We start from the raw sequence: 21,936 nt of genomic DNA, 5'->3' as shown, positions 1-21,936 counted from the left end.
CTTCTTTTATCCAATTACCCATTGGACACTTAATTGATATTGGTTTTTCTTTTCTTCTTCTCCCTTCTTTCTTTTCTTCTCTCTTTCTTTCCTTACTAAAACAGTCACCTTTTTAGATTTTTCATGGGATGAGTGTGGAATAATTAAGAGTATTACTTGTTAAAGTACAACTAGAAATATGTTTCTAATCCCTCTCACAAGAATGTTATAGAAGATGACACCATATTTCTCTCTTAGAATTCTTTCTGATGACAAATATATTGATATTTCCTTTCCCAGGCAGACCCAAATGTGGCAGCTTTTAGCAGCAGCATGCTGGATGCTTCTTCTTGGACCTCTAAATGGTTATCACAAGAAAGGAAGCATCACAAACCCTGAAGCTAATATGAATCTTGTAAGTCATTTATTAAGGAAAAAATTAAGTGAAGAATTATTAATTTATTATCATTTTAGATATAATTGATGTATTTGTCTAGTTTTCAACTATTCAAAATTGACTAAATCTGTGCCTCCTCTCTTGTCCCTTGACATAGCTAACTAATCAAGGGTTGAAAGACCGGATTCAAGTTGGGGCGGGCATACTTCCCATTCTGGCAGTTTGAGCTCCCATCTGATGGTGGCTTACTGAGAAGAAAGTTTATGAGTTCCTACTGACGACCTTCAGAGTATTCTTGAGTGCTAAGTTTTTTTCTAAAGCAATTTCTATGATTTTTTTTCTAAAGCAATTTCTATGATTTTTTTCTAAAGCAATTTCTATGAGCTATATCAGTTTAATTTAGTAAGCCAGAATTGGTTTTGGTTGCTTTAACCAAAAGAATCTTAATATGCAAGAATTCATACCAGAAGTGGAGTAGAATAAAATGGTGCTGGGGGGAAAAAAAAGGAACAAATGATTAATGTCCACTATAAGCTTTATTCTAATGGGATACTCCATACTCCTGTATACATTGTGCACTACTGATGTCCTTACTCACACCTGTTTATATTAGAACTTTAAGATGGGATTAAGTTTTTTAAATTAGTGTCTTTTTTATTTTCTTCTCCAGTGTATCCAACAGGCATCCCGACCTCTCAACCCCTGCTGCTGAACTCACAGTCTATAAATACATGTCCTCAATACAAATTTTTTTTTCCTCTCATATTCACATACATTTCCTTCTTCCTGGTCTTGGTGCTTTTTGGCTTTTAATTATTCTATAATGATAATAAGAATAGAAAACATTATGGAGCACATACTTTGTGCCAGGCACTGGTCTAGATTCTTTATGTTTAACCCTCACAACAAATCTGCAAAGAATTACTATTATTATCTTTATTTGACAGTTGAGGGAAATGAGGCACAGAAAGGTTAAGTAGCTTTCCCTAAATTCCAGAGCTAATAAGAGGAAAAGTTGAAATTCAGTATCATACTGTTAGTCTCATAACCACTGCATCATATGATTCTACAAGGTATACACACTTCTTCTGGTGCCTGGCATAGAAAAATGCATAATTTTGTGGTTAGGACATGGTTTGGAGCTAAACTTACTTTGTTTTTAATTTTGTCTTTATCTTTTCCTTATTGTGCAATCTCAGACAGATTGTTGATCTTCCGGAAACTCAGTTTTCTTGGCTGCAAAATGCATATAATTATATCTGAAAGCTGTTTGTTGAGATGAATAAAACGGGAGATATAAATCATCTTCTATATAGTAAACAGTAGTTCCCCTCTTCTTTGTATATTTGTGGTGAAGATATCTTTTTGTTTACCCCTCTAGAGCTACTCTGTATTATTTTCCTTTTAAGCAAGTGGGAGAGAGTGAGAAAGAGAAAGAGATAGACAGGAAGGGAAGGAGATGAGAAGCATCAACTCATAGTTGCAGCATTTTTAGATGTTTAGTGATTGCTTCTCATACAAATTTTGATGGGGGGGAGGCTCCAGCCAAGTCAGTGACCCCTTGCTCAAGCCAATTACATTTGGGCTCAAGCCAGTGACCAAATGGGTCATGTCTATGATCCCACCCTCAAGCCAGCGACCCTGCACTCAAGCTGGATGAGCCCATGCTCAAGCTAGCGACCTCGGATCTTGAACTGAGGTCTTCAGCATTCCAGGTCTATGCGCTAGTCACTGTGCCACCACTTGATCAGACATATTCTTTTTTTTTTTTTTTTTTTGTATTTTTTCTGAAGCTGGAAACGGGGAGGCAGTCAGACAGACTCCTGCATGCACCCGACTGGGATCTACCCGGCACGCCCACCAGGGGGCGATGCTCTGCTCATCTGGGGCATCGCTCTGTCAAGACCAGAGCCACTCTAGCACCTGAGGCAGAGGCCAAGGAGCCATCCCCAGCGCCCAGGCCATTCTTTGCTTCAATGGAGCCTTGGCTGTGGGAGGGGAAGAGAGAGACAGAGAGGAAGGAGAGGGGGAGGGGTGGAGAAGCAGATGGGCGCTTCTCCTGTGTGCCCTGGCCGGAAATTGAACCCGGAACTTCTGCACGCCAGGCCGACGCTCTACCACTGAACCAACTAGCTAGGGCCCAGACATATTCTTTTATACCTTTTCTTCTGCCCAAGGGGCTGACCTGTAAGAACTAGGTCAACAAGTCCCCTTGATCTTTGATTTTCAGTTCAGTTCATCTAATGGAAATCTTGAGCCGGAAAACAGAAGGAAGGAGAGTAAATCAGAGGATTTATTGCTCTGACCCTCTACATGAGGTCACCTTAGGCAGACTGTCTCCATCAGCTGAAGGTCACAAGTTTTATGAATGTGGTCCTCTCTACCTGATTTTCTTGTTCTTGTTCTCACTCTGGTTCTGGTAACCACTTCTTCTCATCTTTTTTAAGTTTGGTAACAGCTCACTTGTTACTACTAGCCATGGGGTACTGCACAGTCATCTGTGGTTTTCCTTATTAAGATGACCATATCATTTCTTGTCAAAATATTTTGAGAATGAACTAGGGTGCATTAAGAATACCAGGCCAGTCAAACCAGGATGTGTAGTCACCAGCCTCGCCTCAATCATGCCTTTGCATGCATTCACCCTTCTTTGAAAACCTTCCTCAAATTATCCTGATTTTCCTGCTTTATTCTGTCTCAATATACAGAAGAAGAGTAGCTTGTGACTTAAAGTACTGTATTGCAATGCAGGTATAAAAACCAAGAGATTACAACATGAACATATGTATTTTTCTTACCTCTTTTCAGAGCCAGATTATTTCTTACTGGGGTTACCCTTATGAAAAGTATGATGTGGTGACAAAAGATGGTTATGTTCTCGGAGTTTACAGGATTCCTCACGGAAGAGGATGTCCCAGAACAGGTAGGGTTTATTTTGGTATAAAAGGAATAATGCCTAATGTAGAGATTCCTAGATACGCTGACGGCAGCAGGACAGCTTTTTTTTCTGAAACAGCCTAGTGTCTTCCATTGGAGGCAGACAGTCATCCCAGCCCTCTGTATCGCTCCCTTCAATTTGTACAGCTCTTTGGAGTTTTAAAAACATTTTTATATACAATGTTTATTTAGCCTTTTCTTCTTTACTTTGTCCTCTATCATAAAAAGGATACACAGGCCCTGGCCGCTTGGCTCAGTGGTAGAGTGTCAGCCTGGCATGCAGGAGTCCCGGGATCGATTCCCGGCCAGGGCACACAGGAGAAGCGCCCATCTGCTTCTCCACCCCTCCCCCTCTCCTTCCTCTCTGTCTCTCTCTTCCCTTCCTGCAGCTGAGGCTCCATTGGAGCAAAGTTGGCCTGGGTGCTGAGGATGGCTCTAAGGCCTCTGCCTCAGGTGCTAGAATGGCTCTGGTTGCAACAGAGCGACACCCCAGATGGGCAGAGCATTGCCCCCTGTTGGGCGTGCCAGGTGAATCCCAGTTGGGTGCATGCGGGAGTCTGTCTGACTGCCTCCCCGTTTCCAGCTTCAGAAAAATACAAAAATAAATAAATAAAATTAAATTAAATTAAAATCACACACACACACACACACACACACACACACACAAAACTTGGTCTTCCTCTAAATATACCACTTTCTAGATTCTAAAACTAGAAACCTAGGAGTCATTTTGATACTTTCTTCTCCCTTACCTCTCATCCACAGCCATTCACCAAGATCTATTACTTGCCTTCTAAACTTCATTCTAATTTTCAGAATTCTCTCCGCTTCACTATCACTCAAGTCCAGTCTCACACATCATTATCATCTTTTGCTTCAATTACTACAACAGCTTTCTAACTGGCATTATATCAGTAGTAATTAGTCCCCTAACCCAAGTCAGTCAGATTTTATTTTTTAAGTGAACCTGACCCTATTTGGTCTATACTTAAACTTAATTAAAGAGCTATCTCTAGCTCCCAACAATATAGATTGATATCTGTAGAGAAAAAAGGGGTCCATTTGGCAAGCTTTCTTTTCTGATTTTTAACTGCCTTGTTCTTTGGAGTGTTATACAAAAAACTTCCTAACATCAAAAGGCTTCATTTAAAAAAAAAAAAGAAAATATAGCCTGACCTGCAGTGGCACAGTGGGTAAAAGTGTTGATCTGGAACGCTGAGGTCTCTGGTTCAAAACACCAGGCTTGCCTGGTCAAGGCACATATGGGAGTTGATGCTTCCTGCTTCTCCCCCACCAACTCCATCTCTCTGTCTCCTCTCTCTAAAAAAATGAATTAATAAAATCTAAAGAGAGAAAAAAAATCTACCAGAAGACATTTTTTAAAAAAAGAAAAAGAAAATCTAAAATTTTAATGAGGGAGAAATGGCACTGACTTAACAGAACCATCCATTTCCCACAATAACTCTATTTTCTTTATACTCATGAGAACTTTGTTTCCACAATGAGAAGCTGCCCGAGGGCTCAGACCAGAGAAGGGCTCTGGACTGTGACTATCTGGCAGTACTTAACTTTAGTAGAATTAATAATACCTTTTCTTTCCATTTTCTAAAAAAGTGGGTAAATGGACAACGTTTCTTGCTTCCAGATGGCTGAAGGCTGTCTGAGAGCCCAGTCTGGCCCGTCAGATCTCAGGAAGTTGGTGTAGCACCAAAAGCGGCATGAGGCAAAGTCCTGAGGTATCATCAAAGCATCACAAACCATTTAAAAAAAAAATCCCAGTTACTCCTCTCTCTGAGTTTTCAACACCATTTCTCCACTTCTTTCTTTTTCTTTTCTGTTTCTTAATCAAGTTGTTTCAATTCTATTTATAAATAGAAATTTTATATCAAATTAACAAATAAACAATTTTACTTTGAGTGACATTTCACTTAAATCCTTGAATTTTGCCTTCTGAAAATGCAAATTAAATTCCACAATGTGTGTAAAATCTAGCATCCTGCCTGGCATTGTTATGATTTTTGTTATTATTCTGAGAAGTTAGTTTTTTTATCAGATGCTTATTAAGAAATAAAATGTTATTAATATAAATAATAGTAGAGCAAATATTATCGTGCTAGACAGTCTTTTATGTGTTTGAATTCTAATTTAATTCTTATGACTACACTATGAGATAATGGGTGTTATTATTACCCATTATGCAGATAAGTGAACTGAATTAACCCTGAGGAGATTAATACACATAGTAGAATAGATTTTGAACCAGGACAATCTGAGTCTTGTACCTACAGAACAACACAATACATTATATAGAATCCAAATTTTACAAAGAGAAAATCAAGACATAAAGAAGATAAATAATTTGCCCAAGCAAATAGTTCAGAAAGGACTAGAACCTAGGTTTGCCTGGCACCAAATTTTACCTCTTAATGTCTCTTCCATACCACAGGAAATCAGAAAGAGAATTTTCTTTTAGACACTGAGGAAGTTGACATGAAATTCTTGTTGCCTATGTTTTGCAGCTCCGAGGCCTGTTGTGTATTTGCAACATGGCTTAGTTGCATCTGCCAGTAACTGGATTTGCAACCTACCCAACAACAGCTTGGCTTTCCTCCTGGCAGATTCTGGTTATGACGTCTGGATGGGGAACAGCCGGGGAAATACCTGGTCCAGGAAACACTTGAAATTTTCACCCAAATCACCAGAGTTCTGGGCCTTCAGGTAGGAGATATGTAGTAACGAATAAAATGTGTGTTTGATGAACACTTTGCTTTTTTTTCTTTCTGTTCAAATGCATCCATTGGAATCTACAAGAAGGAAGCAAATATTTCCTTCTCTACCCAAGGTTTCTTCACAGGCTCTGAAAAAAATGCCCTTATTATTGCATTGGTATTTGTTACTAAAACCCACTTGCTGGTGTGTGTGCGCATGTGTGTATGCAAAATATATATGCAAAAAATCAAAACCAAAGGTTAGCTTTAGAAAAGTTAATTCCAAGGCTATCATTTTGTCCATATGGACACCAACAGCAGTTGAAATGGCATTCTTATTAAAAAGGAAAAATGAAACTGATTGAGAAATGGGACCAGAAGCAAGGTTCTAGTTGAAAATCCTAAAAGCCAGATATTCTTGATAAACCAAGAGTAATTCTAGTTCTTGGGTATAAATGACTCAAATGTTTACTCACCCAATAAGGGAAAAACTCTGCCTTCTATAAGCTGGCAATATTGAAACCTGCCCCTGGAATCCGGATCTGGGGAAATAAGGAGAAAGCCTGATCACTGAATAATTAAGGATCAGGGTATTGTGAGCAGCATTTCCTGGGGCACTGATTGCTCATAGGGTCAAACACTTGCATAGGAGCTAAGAACCATGCCTTGGAGGTCATTAAGGCCGTTTATTCCTTGGCCTCATTCCTGTCTTGCTCCTGGAAGTCATTTGGCATTTCCTAGTTCCACACCCCAGTGCAATTGTGCATTGAACTATTGCAAATAACATGATGACTTTCTAGATGAGTGTTTTTCCAACTACACATATACACAAAGAAGCACCTGAGATGACTGATAAATATTCAGAGTACCAGGTGTCTGATCTGAGTCAGTCATTCTGGGCTGAGGCTTTGCAAATTGGTTTGCTTTATTCTGATTATATATATATATATATATATATATATATATATATATATATATATATATATATATATATATATATATGCATTCCAGGAAATTGTTCTTTTTGAGAGAGTTTGCTAAATCTGCTGTAGAATTAGTGCATTATGGCTAGCTTTTCAAGAAAAGCTTTCATAGACATTTGCAAGTCACATTTTTATTTTTATTTTTATTTTTTTACAGAGACAGAGAGTCAGAGAGAGGGATAGATAGAGACAGACAGGAATGGAGAGAGATGAGAAGCATCAATCATCAGTTTTTCATTGCAACACCTTAGTTGTTCATTGATTGCTTTCTCATATGTGCCTTGACCGTGGGGCTACAGCAGACCGAGTAACCCCTTGCTCAAGCCAGCAACCTTGGGTCCAAGCTGGTGAGCTTTGCTCAAACCAGATGAGCCCGGGCTCAAGCTGGCAACCTCGGGGTCTCGAACCTGGGTCCTACGCATTCCAGTCCGACGCTCTATCCACTGCGCCATTGCCTGGTCAGGCGCAAGTCACATTTTTCAAATTCCAGTTTCTTAACAATGTTACCCTTGCAATCTAGGCAACATCCTCAAAAGTTGCAGAGACCCATAATATCATGTATTAACTCTAGTCTTATATTTAACAAAAGTTAATGTCTGCAGTGAATGTGTTTGAATATTATAGGTCTAACAACGAGATATTTTTTCCAGTTTGTTGTGTTTTTTTCCTTTGGCAGCGTGGATGAGATGGCTAAATATGATCTTCCAGACACAATCAATTTTATTGTAGAGAAAACTGGACAGGAGCGACTCTACTACGTGGGCCACTCCCAAGGCACCACTATCGGTATGTTTAGGGCAGGTGTGACCTGAAAGTGTTAGAGGATCTTCTTCTGTAATCATGAAAGGAGTCAGGATTCCTGCCCTCTGTGCAGTCTCTAGCTTGAGGACTTGACTTGGGAAACAATTTCTTTTGACTGATTTCTGAAGATTAACTAAAGCAAGGGCCGCAACAGGGATTTTTTTTCCCATAGGAATGAATCTGGAGATTGGTAAATAAGCCAGAAGGAGAGAGAATTATTCATCTGTGTATACAGCAAACATTTATCAGACACTAGGTTGGGTGCTAGAGAAGCAGAGATAAATATGGTATATATCTTTCTTTTAAAGAGTTCTCAGTCTAGTAAAGAAAGCAAAAAATTACAAATCCCACTGGTTATATGCCACGATCAGTGTGCCTTTCACTCCCAGGATGCGTTGCAGTAGGCTGGATGTGGATGGGGCCATGTTGACAATACCATGAGGCAATTCACTCTCTTCACTGCACCCCATCAGTTACAGACCTTAACAATGCCAACAGCATTTCCACCATTCTTTTTTCTGTATCTTAATCCTAATCAGGTTTCTAGTATAAAGTAGGTCTCTATCTACCTGTACCGTATTATATATACATCTTAACATATATTCTCTTATTGGAAACTACAAAACATGTGAAGCTATTATCATCCATATTTTATAAATGGCTGAATTTAGAAATCCTTTCTAACGGTGATACTGCCAAATTATACCTTAAGGCAGGGGTCCCCAAACTTTTTACACAGGGGGCCAGTTCACTGTCCCTCAGACCGTTGGAGGGCCGGACTATAAAGAAAACTATGAACAAATCCCTATGCACACTGCACATATCTTATTTTAAAGTAAAAAAACAAAACGGGAACAAATACAGTATTTAAAATAAAGAACAAGTAAATTTAAATCAACAAACTGACCAGTATTTCAATGGGAACTATGTTCCTCTCACTGACCACCAATGAAAGAGGTGCCCTTTCTGGAAGTGCAGCGGGGACCGGATAAATGACCTCAGGGGGCCATAGTTTGGGGACCCCTGCCTTAAGGTGTGTGTGTGTGTGTGTGTGTGTGTGTGTGTGTGTGTGTGTGTGTGATTTTAACCTTCAAAAGAATCATCCTATAAAGATTCTGTTCGGTTTTCCACATTTACACATCGAGAAAACTTAAGCCTTATACTTGTCAAAGTCTTCACACAGCTAGTGAAAGCCAAAATTGTAACCCAGTTTTACCTGATATCAATGACTGGGGATGAGCTGGGAGTTTGCCTGTACATGCCGCACAGGGCATTTTGAACCCTTTCCACAACTCTTGACCTCTCCAGGGACAGGAAGTACTTTATTCTGAATTAGGCAGTTCAATTCTTGAGAAATTTAGAAAGTCCTTCTCTACAAATGATACTTATTCTGAGTTTATTTTTTTTAATTTTTATTAATTCTTAATTTATTGTGTTAACATGGTTTCAAGTATCCCACTGAATATAACTCCCTCACCCCCACCCCCGTGTCCCTTTTATTTTTAATTTGTTTTTTTGTTGTCTTTAATATAACTACTTTTGTTATCATTTAAAATTAATTAAGAATTGTTTTAAATCTATAAATTAGTGTCTTCTTCTCTTTCAGGTTTCATAGCATTCTCCACAAATCCAGAGCTAGCTAAAAGGATTAAAATATTTTTTGCATTGGCTCCAGTTGCTACAGTAAAATACACGCGAAGTCCTATGAGAAAATTAACATCTCTTTCCAAAGTAGGAGTCAAGGTATGTGACTTGCCCAAGTTTAATTCTATAGTATCTAGAACTAGCTCTGTTCCTGCTGATATATTTTTTTTCATTTTTCTGAAGCTGGAAACGGTGAGGCAGTCAGACAGACTCCCGCATGCGCGTGACCGGGATCCACCCAGCATGCCCACCAGGGGGTGATGCCCTGCCCCTCTGGGGCATCGCTCTGCTGCATCTAGAGCCATTTAGCGCCTGAGGCAGAGGCCACAGAGCCATCCCCAGCGCCCGGGCCATCTTTGCTCCAATGGAGCCTCGGCTGCGGAAGGGGAAGAGAGAGACAGAGAGGAAGGAGAGTGGGAGGGGTGGAGAAGCAGATGGGCGCTTCTCCTGTGTGTCCTGGCTGGGAATCGAACCCAGGATTCCTGCACGCCAGGCCGACGCTCTACCGCTGAGCCAACTGGCCAGGGCCCTGCTGATATTAATAGAAGAAAACCAAATGACATTTTACAAACCTCTGAGACTATAATAGGTGCTGGAGGTATTCATGTAGGTTTACTGATGATGTACAGTTTTACCAACAGGAATCAGGGTGCCCACTCTGATGCCAATCTACTTCTATTGTTTTCATCAGTGTCTTCTCTCTCATGTACGTTATTCCTCAGTTACAGATAAAACACGTACAAATTTCAGTAATTGTTTTGTTTAATCTAGTAGGTTAAATTTCTCTCCAGTGGCTCCTGGTTTCTGAGAGGTAGTATAGAGTAGTAGTTTAGATCACAGCACAAAGCTTAATGGCATGGGTTTGAATTTTGGCTAGCTGGGAAATTTTGGTCAAGACATTAACTATTCTGTGAACACTTTTCTTTATTGATAAAGTGGAGATAATAATAATCTCTATTCATAAGGCTGCTGTGAGGATTAAGTGAGTTCGTAGCACATGTAAACCCCTAGAACTAGGTCTTGCACACTGTAAGCCTTCAATAAATTTCAACTATTGTTATTACTGCCATGCATTTCATAGAATACATCCTCCTCCCATCGCTAAAAGTCTAATCTTGCTCAACTGCCCATACTTCACAGACTCCTGGTCTGTTAACTCCTGAAAACCTAGACAGTATCTTTGGCCCCAGATTTTTCTGCTAGCTGACAGCTAACTAAGCTAATCATTTATTCAGAGAATTGGTTTCTGTGGGTTGGTGTGTTTTCTTGTTGCATATTAATATGGGATTCCTTCATGGCAGACAGAATGTAATCATAATGTATAATTGAAATAAATGATTTAAATTAAAGCCAATAAAACTGAGCCTGACCAGGCAGTGGATAGAGTGTCGGACTAGGATGCAGAGGACCCAGGTTCAAGACTCCAAGGTCGCCTGCTTGAGCGCAGGCTCATCCGGTTTGAGCAAAGCTCACCAGCTACAGCCTAAGGTCACAGGCTCAAGCAAAGGGCCACTTGGTCTGCTGTTGCTCCCCGGTCAAGGCACATATGAGAAAGCAATCAATGAACAACTAAGGAGCCGCAACAAAGAATTGATGTTTCTCACCTCTCCCCCTTCCTGTCTGTCTGTCCCTCTCTCTGACTCTCTCTCTCTCTGTGTCTCTGCCACAAAAAAATAAAAGACAACTTAAAAAAAACAATAAAACTGAGATAATTTTTTTATAGAAGCCAGAGATTTTGGTTGGTAAGAAAAAAGCAAATTAGCCTATGGTGAGTCAATTCCATACCTATATAACCCAGAAACACAGTAGCAGGAAAGCCAGGATCCTGGCTTACCTGACACCAGGAAGTATATCCAGAGATATTGCTTCTTCCATGGGAGGATATCAATAATAGGAGGATATCAACAGCCTTTGCCATTAAGGACCTTACTAACTCTAGCCACCACTGCCACTGGCAGGACCACCACAGTTTTGGCCACTCAGGATCTCTGCAGTCTTCACCACGCTTGACTTTAGCTCACAAAGCATAAAATAGAATTAATAGCAGTACTGCTCAAATTCTTTAAACAAAACGAAGAAGAAAGAAGACTTCCAAATGCATTTTACAAAGCCAGGATTACCCTGATACCAAAGACAGACAATGATACTACAATAAAAGAAAATTATAGGCCAATATCTCTGATGAACTTGGATGCAGAAATCCTCAGGAAAATACTAGCAAATTGAATTCAACAGTACCTTCAAAAAATTATTCACCATGACCAAGTGGGATTGAGCCCTGGGATTCAGGGATGTTACAACATATATAAATCAATAAAGGTGAAATGTCACATTAACAGAATGAAGGATAAAAATCCTATGATCATCTTAATTGATGTGAAAAGGGCATTTGACACGGTCAAACTTCCTTTCATAATAAAAATTCTCTACTTGACCACGTGGTGGCGCAGTGGATAGAGCATTGGACTGGATGCAGAGGACTGAGATTCAAAACCCCGAGGTCGCCAGCTTGAGCACACGCTCACCAGCTTGAGTGTGGGGTTACTGATTTGAGCAAGGGATCATAGATATGACCCCATGGTCACTGGATTGAGCCCTAGGGTCGCTGGCTTGAACAAGGGTTACTCACTCTGCTGGAGCCCCCTCGTCAAGGCACACTTGAGAAAGCAATTAGTAAACAACTAAGGTGCCACAACAAAGAATTGATGCTTCTCATCTTTCTCCCTTACTATCTATCTGTCCCTAGCTGTCCCTCTCTGTCTCTCTCTCTGTCTCTGTCATACACAAACTAATAATAGTAGTAGTAATAATAATAATAATAATTCTATAAAAACTACAAGAAACATACTCAACATAAACTATATGACAAGCTCACAGCCAACATTAAGATCACAGACAAGATAAGGAGCCCATTCTCACCATTCTATTCAATATAGTAGTAAAGGGCCTAGCCAGAGCAATGAGGCAAGAAAAAAATGCATTCAAAGCAGAAAGAAAGAAGTAAAATTATCATCTGTTTACAGATGAGATAAACTCATATAAAAATACCCTGAAAATTCCACCAAAATAATTTAAGACTAATAAATGGATTCAATAAAGTTGCAGAATATAAAACCAATATTAAAAAATCAGATGCATTTTTTATACTCTAAACAATGCACTATCTGAAAAAGAGATTAAGAAAGTAATCTATATACAGTAGCATCAAAAACAATAAAATATGTAGGAATACATTTTTTTAAACAATTTTTTATGTATTTTTAAATTGATTTGAAAGAGAGAGAGGGAGGGAGAGAGACACACATCAATTTGTTGTTCCATTTATTTATGTATTTGCTGGTTGATTCTTGAATGTGCCCTGACTGGGGATCAAACCCACAACTTTGGTTTATCGAGATAATGCTCTAACCAACTGAGCAACCAAGCCAGGTCTACATAGGAATAAATACAACCAAGGAAGTGAAAGACATATAAACTGAAAATTATAGACCATTGATGAAAAAAATTAAAGAAGACACAATTAAATGAAAAAATACCCTGTGTTCATGGTATGGAAGAATTAATATTGTTTAAAAGCCCATACTACCCAAACCTATCTATAAATCAGTGCAATTCTTACCAAAATTTAAATGGCTTTTTATAGAAATAAAATTAAAAAAAAAAACTACTCTAAAATTTGTATAGAATCTCAAAGACCCCCAAATAACCAAACCAATCTTAGAAAAGAACAAAGGTAGAGGCATCACGCTTCTTTTTCTTTTACATTTTTTAAAATTTTATTTAGAAATTAAATTTAATAGAGTGACATTGATCAATTAGAGTACATAGGTTTCAGGTAAACACAGCACATGTATTGATTTTAAACTGAGTCACTCATGCACTGATGTATAGGTGGAGTCAAGTCAGAGACTATTATGCTAATTCACCCTGTATTTAGAAAAGTCAATTGTCAGAACAAAAAACAAGGACCCCTTACGGTAGATATAACCTCTTCTTTCACACCGTATTTTCATAACTTATTACTCTCTGAACTGGCTGTTTTCCTTGACATGAGGTTTCTGCCAAGTTTTGGATGATGAATATATTGGTAAATGAAAAACAAACATGTTCACTGATTAAAATCTCATCCTGACAGTTTTTTTTAATGTAAATGGGTATTTACAAAAAAATTAAGAACCAAAAAAATTGAATTTATATACACAAGGATTAGATCTTAATTTATGTTTCAATCTCAAAGATTCCTCAAGTTATAAAGCTAAGTTCAACTTACTTGCAACATTGCTTAAAATTTCATTAGCAGATATTTTTTAGAGGTTAAACTTTTGCCTCTTGAGAGAGTTTATTAAAAGATTCTGGAATGAATGACTCATTAAGTCTGTATTAGTCACAATATAATAATAATATTGTTTTTGGAATGTTTACTAGTTTCTAGAAAATGAATTGGGTGCCTTTTAAACATGACCTATTATCTTCACAACAGTCCTACATAGTACATATTAATTTTCCATTTTAGAGTTGAGAAAATTCAGGATAATAGAAATTAAATATTTTCTTAAGGTATGAAAGACAAAGCCCAAAATCAAACCAAGGTATCCCTGACTCAAAAGACTTAACAGTGTTCTATGGCAGTGGTCTTCGACCCCCAGGCCAGTGTACCAGTGTACCGGTACTGGTCCGTGGGCCATTTGGTACTAATCCGCAGAGAAAGAATAAATAACTTACATTATTTCCGTTTTATTTATATTTATGTCTGAATGATGTTTTATTTTTTAAAAATGACCAGATTCCCTCTGTTACATTCGTCTAAGACTCACTCTTGACGCTTGTCTCGATCACGTGATACATTTATCTGTCCCACCCTAAAGGCCGGTCCGTGAAAATATTTTCTGACATTAAACCAGTCCATGGCCCAAAAAAGGTTGGTGACACCTGTTCTATGGGGACTAGTTTCTCAGAGGCCATTACAAAAACAATATAAGTAAAAGATCTTGGTGAAAGAAGTGGGTTGGGAGGATAACACTTAACAGACCTCGTGGATTCACTGAATTCTAAGTACTAAGCAGATGTCAGCTTGTGTCCAGTCCTTGTCTGATTTACCACTCATTTTCCACTCTTGACATGCACATGCATGACATTTGATGATGTCTTTAATTGATCTTGCAGGTGTTATTTGGTGACAAGATGTTCTCTGCTCATACATTCCTTGAACAATTCATTGCCACTAAGGTGTGCAACCGGAAGCTATTTCATCGTATTTGCAGCAACTTCTTATTTTCTTTTTGTGGATTTGATCCGAAAAACTTAAACATGGTATGTGTAACTAGTTGGAGCTGGGAAAGCAATTGTTTCGTTGCATAGCAGTTAGGAAATATTATTCTAAATTACATAGAAGCCACATTCAAGATCTGCTTTTTGTCTTCTGAAATGTAATTAGCATGTTCATGGCTTCCAACTAAAGCTGAGAATCTACCTGCTCCAGTAGGAGGACTTAAGTTGTTTATTGGCCCTGGCCGGTTGGCTCAGCGGTAGAGCATCGGCCTGGCGTGCAGGAGTCCCGGGTTCGATTCCCGCCCAAGGCACACAGGAGAGGCGCCCATTTGCTTCTCCACCCCTCCCCCTCTCCTTCCTCTCTGTCTCTCTCTTCCCCTCCTGCAGCTGAGGCTCCATTGGAGCAAAGATGGCCCGGGCGCTGGGGATGGCTCTGTGGCCTCTGCCTCAGGCGCTAGAATGGCTCTGGACGCAACAGAGCGATGCCCCAGATGGGCAAAGCATCGCTCCCTGGTGGGCATGCCGGGTGGATCCGGTCGGGCGCATGCAGGAGTCTGTCTGACTGCCTCCCCGTTTCCAGCTTAGGAAAAATGAAAAAAAAAAAGAAGTTGTTTATTGTTTGTTTGTTTTTTACTGAAAATTCTCATCAACTCTTGCTATTGGCCACAGTGTCAAATTGAAAAAGTCACTTTGATTATGGCTAATTTATTGCACTGTGTTTGAAATTTATTGCACTGTGTTTGAGCCTTATCTTAGACGTACTGAAGTAGAGTTTCAGAGAGGGAGCTCACGCATTTCTATTTTTTAAATCAATTTTCTACTTTCATAGGTGAAGTGGAAAAAGCCATTTTGTGATCCACTTTAATCCAAAGGGATAAGGGGTGGCTCTTCAATGACAGCTACAATTCACTGTTCAAGGGATACTGAGAGGAATAAATGTCGGGGTTCTTGTCGAATCTTTTCCAACTTAACTGACATTCTTCCCTTTTTTAGTTACCACTAGCTGACTCAAAGAGTGGGAAGAGGAAATTACTCTTTAATCTCCTGCTAGAAAGGAGATTGGTTTGAAACCACGGACAAAGCTAAAGTTGATTTCTGCCTATATCACAGATTCTGTCAGAGACTTGTATTGCTTTGTGAGAAGAAGGCACTGATAAACATTTTCCTTGCTTTCAAGCAAGATTTATAAAAGATCGTCTATTCAAAGCATGCCTTAGCCACTGTCTTTTCACATTCCTTCTTCGCTTTCCAGATTTACTTCAGAAACTATGCTTTCCTATCACTTAGCTGGAAGAATTTCATATAGGCAAAGCTAAGTAAAAAGACCTTTAACCCTTTGAGTAGTGAGTTTTTTTCATGCTTGCTGACCCCTGGGAGTGAGTTTTTGGGTTTTTTTTTTCTTTCAAAAAATGAAATTAGTTCCGGTTATAGTTTTATTAACTTAAAATCATGTTTGTTTGATAACCAATTTATGGCAACAAGAACATACATTTGCCTCTGTTTAATGTTTGTTGCCTTACACATTTTTAAAATAAATCGATCATACTCTGGATGGTCAGGAGGCACAAGGACATACATGAACATTTGTACTGCTCAAAGGGTTAAGCAAAATCTGTAATAGAGATAATTTTAAAAGTACCCTTTTAACATCCTTTAAGAGTTTGCTAAAGAAACACTTCACAAAATGGCGCACTTGAACATAAATTGAGGACCCTCATCGTACATTTATATGGTCAGACTGACTCCTTTTCTTATTGTTGGGGGTTTCACTATGGAATACTACAATGCCTGTACGAACACTTATTTCAGTGGAATGTGATCAGAAATGATACCTAAGTAGATGTTTATAGAACTTTAGAAAAAATACACATGTTTAGGACTCAACCTGAAGATTTTAATATTGATTCATAGGTTTTGGTAGCTCATAAGTAGTTGTACTTTTTCTTAAAGCTCCAAGATGTTTCTGATGTTCACTTTGGTGTAAAATAACTTTTTTGTATGCTAAAAACACAAAATGCAAAAGCTTTTTAAATTGAGAATATATTTATTGCCGGTTCAAAACCCTGGGCTTGCCTGGTCAAGGCACATATGAGAATTGATGCTTCCTGTTCTCTTTCTCTCTCTCTCTCTCTCTCTTCCCCGCCTCTCTAAAATGGATAAATAAAAATATTAAAAATTTTAAAAATTATATGTGTAAATGTTAATGATGGTTAAAATATTGGATGGATTATGTCCCAATTTTTTGCAAAGTGCCCTGCATAACATTTCCATTTTTTAAATCAGAAGACAAAAGCGAACATTTAGATTTGTTCTCAATATTCTACAATGAACAATTTTCTCAGAATGTCCTGTGGGCTATATAACACAGGATAAATAACGTCAATGGGACTTTTATCTCATGACTTCTTGTCTCCTTGGACCTGTCCGAGGTGAGACTGGAAAGAAAAGTTGTATTATCTTCTGTCTTTGACCAGTGGGATGCCCTCTGTGGGCTTTGTGAAGACACTGCTCAGGACAGAGGAACAGAGCTGAGGGACAGGAAAGTGCTTATAGATAGGCTTCTTTGGTTAATACATCTTCAGAGAGTATACTGTATGATTTTTCCTAAGAGAAAAATAGAGAAAATTTATTTGAATTTACTCGTGATATGATTAGATGATTAGCCTCCAATGAGACATCATCTCTTTACTTTGCAGAGTCGCTTGGACGTGTATTTGGCACAGAGTCCGGCAGGAACGTCTGTTCAAAATATGCTACACTGGGGCCAGGTATGCGCTTGTTTTTGCTGAAAAGATGCACACATATTTCTGCAAGATCCCCCAAACAGCCTCCCAGAGAGCTCGCTGCAGGGTTTTGCAGGCCCCTGCCACTGTCCAGTTGATGACCCCAGAATCAGCATCAACTCGTTGATTTCATTTACTCCCTTCTAGTCTTCACGTTCTCAGTGTCTGAAATTTGAGCCTGGTTCCCAGATATTCTAACTGCATTCTGATCTTTAGATTACTCCAAACTGCCTTTTCTAGGAAAGCTTCCAATTTCTCTTCTGGGAAATCACCAACTCTAATTGAACTTTATATATCCTGATAATAGGTTATTTCAGAAAGATCTCATCATCCAGTTGACATATGGGACATTTCAGAGGGTGAAAATAATGCTTTATTCACAAGAAACTAGACATTAGGGAGGGATTAAAATAGATGAATGCTGTCTGTTTTTACCCCCGGTTTAAGTTTTCTTAGTGTGTGTATTACTTAATATTTGACAAGTTCAAAGATAAGTCAGATTCAATTAGTATAGTTTCCTGAGCCAAGAACATATGAGAGAAACTGTGTGTGCGCGCGTGTGTGCACGCGTGCATGCGTGTGTGTGTGTGTGTGTGTGTGTGTGTGTGTGAGTGTAGAGAGAGAGAGAGAGAGAGAGAGAGAGAGAGAGAACTGGAGAAATTCTTCCCAAAGTTTTAATATAAAATCTCTAGGAATTTGCATTTTTTATTTTTTTTAGGAATTTGCATTTTAACCTACACCCTGATAAACTTGTTCCTTGCTTTAAAGTTTAGAATCACTGCTCTAAATAACCTGAAATGCTAGTTGAGGATTTCTGAAATTCTTTGAAGAGTTCCACCTTCAGGAGATAAGCCTTCAAGTTCTTATAAGAAAAGATCTTCAAGACCTAGGGCCTCCTACTGGTGAAGAGAGAGGCAGACTCGGAAGGTCATGACCTTCCCAGGCAATACAACTTCAATTTCATATTTACTGAGCGTTTAGTATGTGTTCTTCAGCTATTTATATATGTGATTTCATTCAGCATTATTGAATTCATTCTAATAACACTCTTTCAATAAAGACATAGATATCCTCATTCTACAAATGTCATAGCCACTTCCTGACATATCTCACAGCTGACTCCTCTTAAAGATCACTTTTCTCTGATAGAAAATCCTCCTCAGGATAGAAATAAAGGAGAGAAATAAAATATTTGATCATAAGTTATATACACAGCTAAGGCAAGGATGAGGATGATGGTAATAATACTCGTAAAAAGAGATTTGTTAAGCATTTTTAGATGCTACATGTTTTTATGCATGGTCTTGTTTAATATTCACAACCTTAGAGAAGAATCTTATTGTCATTCCTATTTTACAGGTGAGAAAATAGTTTTAGAGAAGATAAATATGATATATTGTCCTAGACCACAGATTCAATATTTTGTTGAAGCCTGGATTTACACCAGGTCTATTTAATGCTAAAATCTAAGTTCTTAATTAGTACATTTTACTGCATCTTATTGTTGAAAACTAGCATAATTTCAATAACAGTAGGCTGCTGCCTCTTTTAGTATAAATCAGATAGGAATAATTTAAAATTAAAATATCAAGTTTAAATCAATGAGTGTGGAAAAAAAAATACCTGAGATTTAAGTTAAAAAAAGAAAACCCTAAAATCATCTGAGAATAATTTAATGAAGTAAACATTATTTGTTTTTCAAATCGGCATGGGTGGCAAATAAGAAGGAAATTAATCCCTAGGTACATGACTATTTTTATTCTAATATCTGAAGGCTAAAATTAAAATGCAAAAAATAAGCTTGCCTGGTGTCTCAGAAATGCAGCTCGGGACCACGCTCCTGATACATGGCAGGGGACTTGGCCCTGCAGACAGGAGACAGACCAGCCATGCCATACTTCCCACAGGAAGCATTCTTTTCAATAGTTAACAAAATTGTTTAATAATAGGGAGTATAATTATAATGTCTTAGACCACCTGATTAGAATAATATGGTTCAATTATTTAATAATAATGGCAGTGATGTTTTAATATAAGAGATGTATAAGTGATGCCCTTTAAAAGAGATATAAAGGCCCTAGCCGGTTGGCTCAGTGGTAGAGTATCGGCCTGGGTGCAGGAGTCCCGGGTTCGATTCCCGGCCAGGGCACACAGGAGAAGCGCCCATCTGCCTCTCCACCCCCCCCCCTCCTTCCTCTCTGTCTCTCTCTTCCCCTCCTGCAGCTAAGGCTCCAGTGGAGCAAAGTTGGCCCAGGCGCTGAGGATGACTCTGTGGCCTCTGCCTCAGGCACTAGAATGGCTCTGGATGCAACAGAGCAATGCCCCAGATGGGCAGAGCATCGCCCCCTGGTGGGCATGCCGGGTGGATCCCGGTCAGGCGCATGCGGGAGTCTGTCTGACTGCCTCCCCATTTCCAACTTCAGAAAAATACAAAAAAATAAAAAAATAAAAGAGATATAAAACTTTCTTAAGCCAAGATATTTAAGAATCATTCAATCCAACACCTTTTAATTTTTTTCTATGTACAGCTACAGCATTATAACACTCAAGCATTGCTTTTTTGAGAATTTTCATTGGAAAATTATAAGGAGTAATAAAAGCTTGGCAATCAGTTTTATAAATTAACATCAGTTTTTATCATTTAAATTATTTAGCTTATTAATCTTTATTGAATTTTAGCTCATGTGCTAAAGGGTGGGATATAATATCAATCTTCTCTGTATCTTTAAAGATAGTATGTTGGTTTTATGTATCACTTAATGTGTTTATTCACTTTATTTTATTTAGGCTGTTAATTCTGGTCTGTTCCAAGCTTATGATTGGGGAAACCCGGATAAGAACATGATGCATTTCCACCAGGTACAATAATAACAATCACCAGTTGCTTCCTGCCAATGAACTAATACTAGGTGTGGCAAAAGTAGGTTTACAGTTGGGAGTACACAAAACACTTGTGTACTCCCAACTGTAAATAAATACTTATTCTTGTATTAGTATTTATTAATTATTCTATGAATTCTTACACAAACAACTGTAAACCAACTTTTGCCACATCCTGCATAGTATCTACTCGTTAAGCACTTAACTAAGACCTCTTCGAACTATTCCAGCTATTTTATATAGGTAGATCAGATGTTACTTACTGGTTTCTTACCATGTGCCATATCATTTTTAAATTCACAGTTCATATTATTGCAATGATGTGTTTTTAAGTAAATTTAACATTGTAATGTTTACATGTCAGCCTGGCAAGATAGTTGGTTAAAGTTTTGACCCAAAGTGCAGAGGTTGCCAGTTCGATCCCTGGTCAGGGCACAAACAGGAACAGATTGATGTTCTTGTATGTCTCTCTCTCCCCTTTTTCTCTCTCTCTAAAATTAAAAAAAAAAAAAAAGTTTACATGTCATTAAGTGTATCCTTACTTGCCCATTTTTAATATTTAAAGAACATACTTAAAAACTAGTAATATTACTTCTATAATGTGGTTTTCCATGAAAACTCTTTTTTTTTAATTCTGTCTCTTTAATTATGTTTAGCTTACACCTCCTTTATACAACGTCACCAAGATGGAAGTTCCAACAGCAATGTGGAGTGGTGGAGAAGACCGTGTGGCTGATTCCAAAGACACTGAAAATTTAGTTCCTAAAATTAGCAGACTTATTTATTACAAATTTATTCCACACTACAATCATGTGGATTTTTACCTTGGACAGGATGCGCCCCAGGAAATTTACCAAGACATAATTACAATGATGGAAGGATGTATCTGAAATTCAATACACTTACTTTTTTCTAAGCAAGTTTTCATGATAAGAATGTGGCACACAAACCCAAAGGTGACCCCTCCACTGATTTTTACCCCCTCATATCCATGCATTTATGTATTTCGCACTTGTTGAGTTGGGGAGGCTGAAACTTGCTTCTAGAATTAACAAAAGTGATGGGATTTCACACCCTTGATTAGATTATGTTTATGGCAAAGATATTGGGATGTCACTCCCTGATTACTTTATATAATATAAGAAACCATCTTAGCAGACTGGAGCAAGAAAAATCTCCTTGTTGTCTTGATGAAGTAAGCAGACAGGTCGAGGAATCCCACATAGGAAGGAACTATGTGTGGTTTCTATGATATGCAGGTGAACTTCAGCAGGTCACCTTCAGCCCGTAACAGGCAAAGAGTCAGGACTCTCAGTCATACAGCTGGAAGGAAATGAATTCTACATGAAACCCGAATGAGCTTGGAAACCCATTTTTTTCCCAGGAAACTTCCAGTTGAGAAAGCAGTCTGACCAACACTGGGATTGCAGCCTGGGTAACTTTGAGCAGAGAATCTTGCTATGCCATGCATGCCCTGAGTACTGACTCTCAGAAACAGTAAGATAATAAATATATGTTGTTCTGAACTGCGAAGTTTGTGGTACTTTGTTATCAGC

At 38.5% G+C, this 21,936-nt stretch overlaps 1 protein-coding gene across 1 annotated transcript; it reads left to right on the top strand.

Moving 5' to 3' along the window:
• Nucleotides 1-274: 274 nt before the first annotated feature.
• Nucleotides 275-21,692, top strand: LIPK (lipase family member K). The gene is made up of 9 exons (XM_066348598.1): nt 275-394; nt 3,185-3,299; nt 5,833-6,031; nt 7,681-7,790; nt 9,412-9,548; nt 14,613-14,759; nt 17,414-17,485; nt 20,288-20,359; nt 21,037-21,692. The coding sequence occupies exons 1-9, from the start codon at nt 290-292 to the stop codon at nt 21,268-21,270; spliced, it is 1,191 nt and encodes a 396-aa protein (XP_066204695.1). The 5' UTR covers nt 275-289; the 3' UTR covers nt 21,271-21,692.
• Nucleotides 21,693-21,936: the final 244 nt, after the last annotated feature.

This window comes from Saccopteryx leptura, chromosome 9 (assembly GCF_036850995.1).
Source record: "Saccopteryx leptura isolate mSacLep1 chromosome 9, mSacLep1_pri_phased_curated, whole genome shotgun sequence".
Taxonomy (NCBI): Eukaryota; Metazoa; Chordata; class Mammalia; order Chiroptera; family Emballonuridae; genus Saccopteryx; species Saccopteryx leptura.
This window is presented reverse-complemented; position numbering and strand designations above follow the sequence as displayed.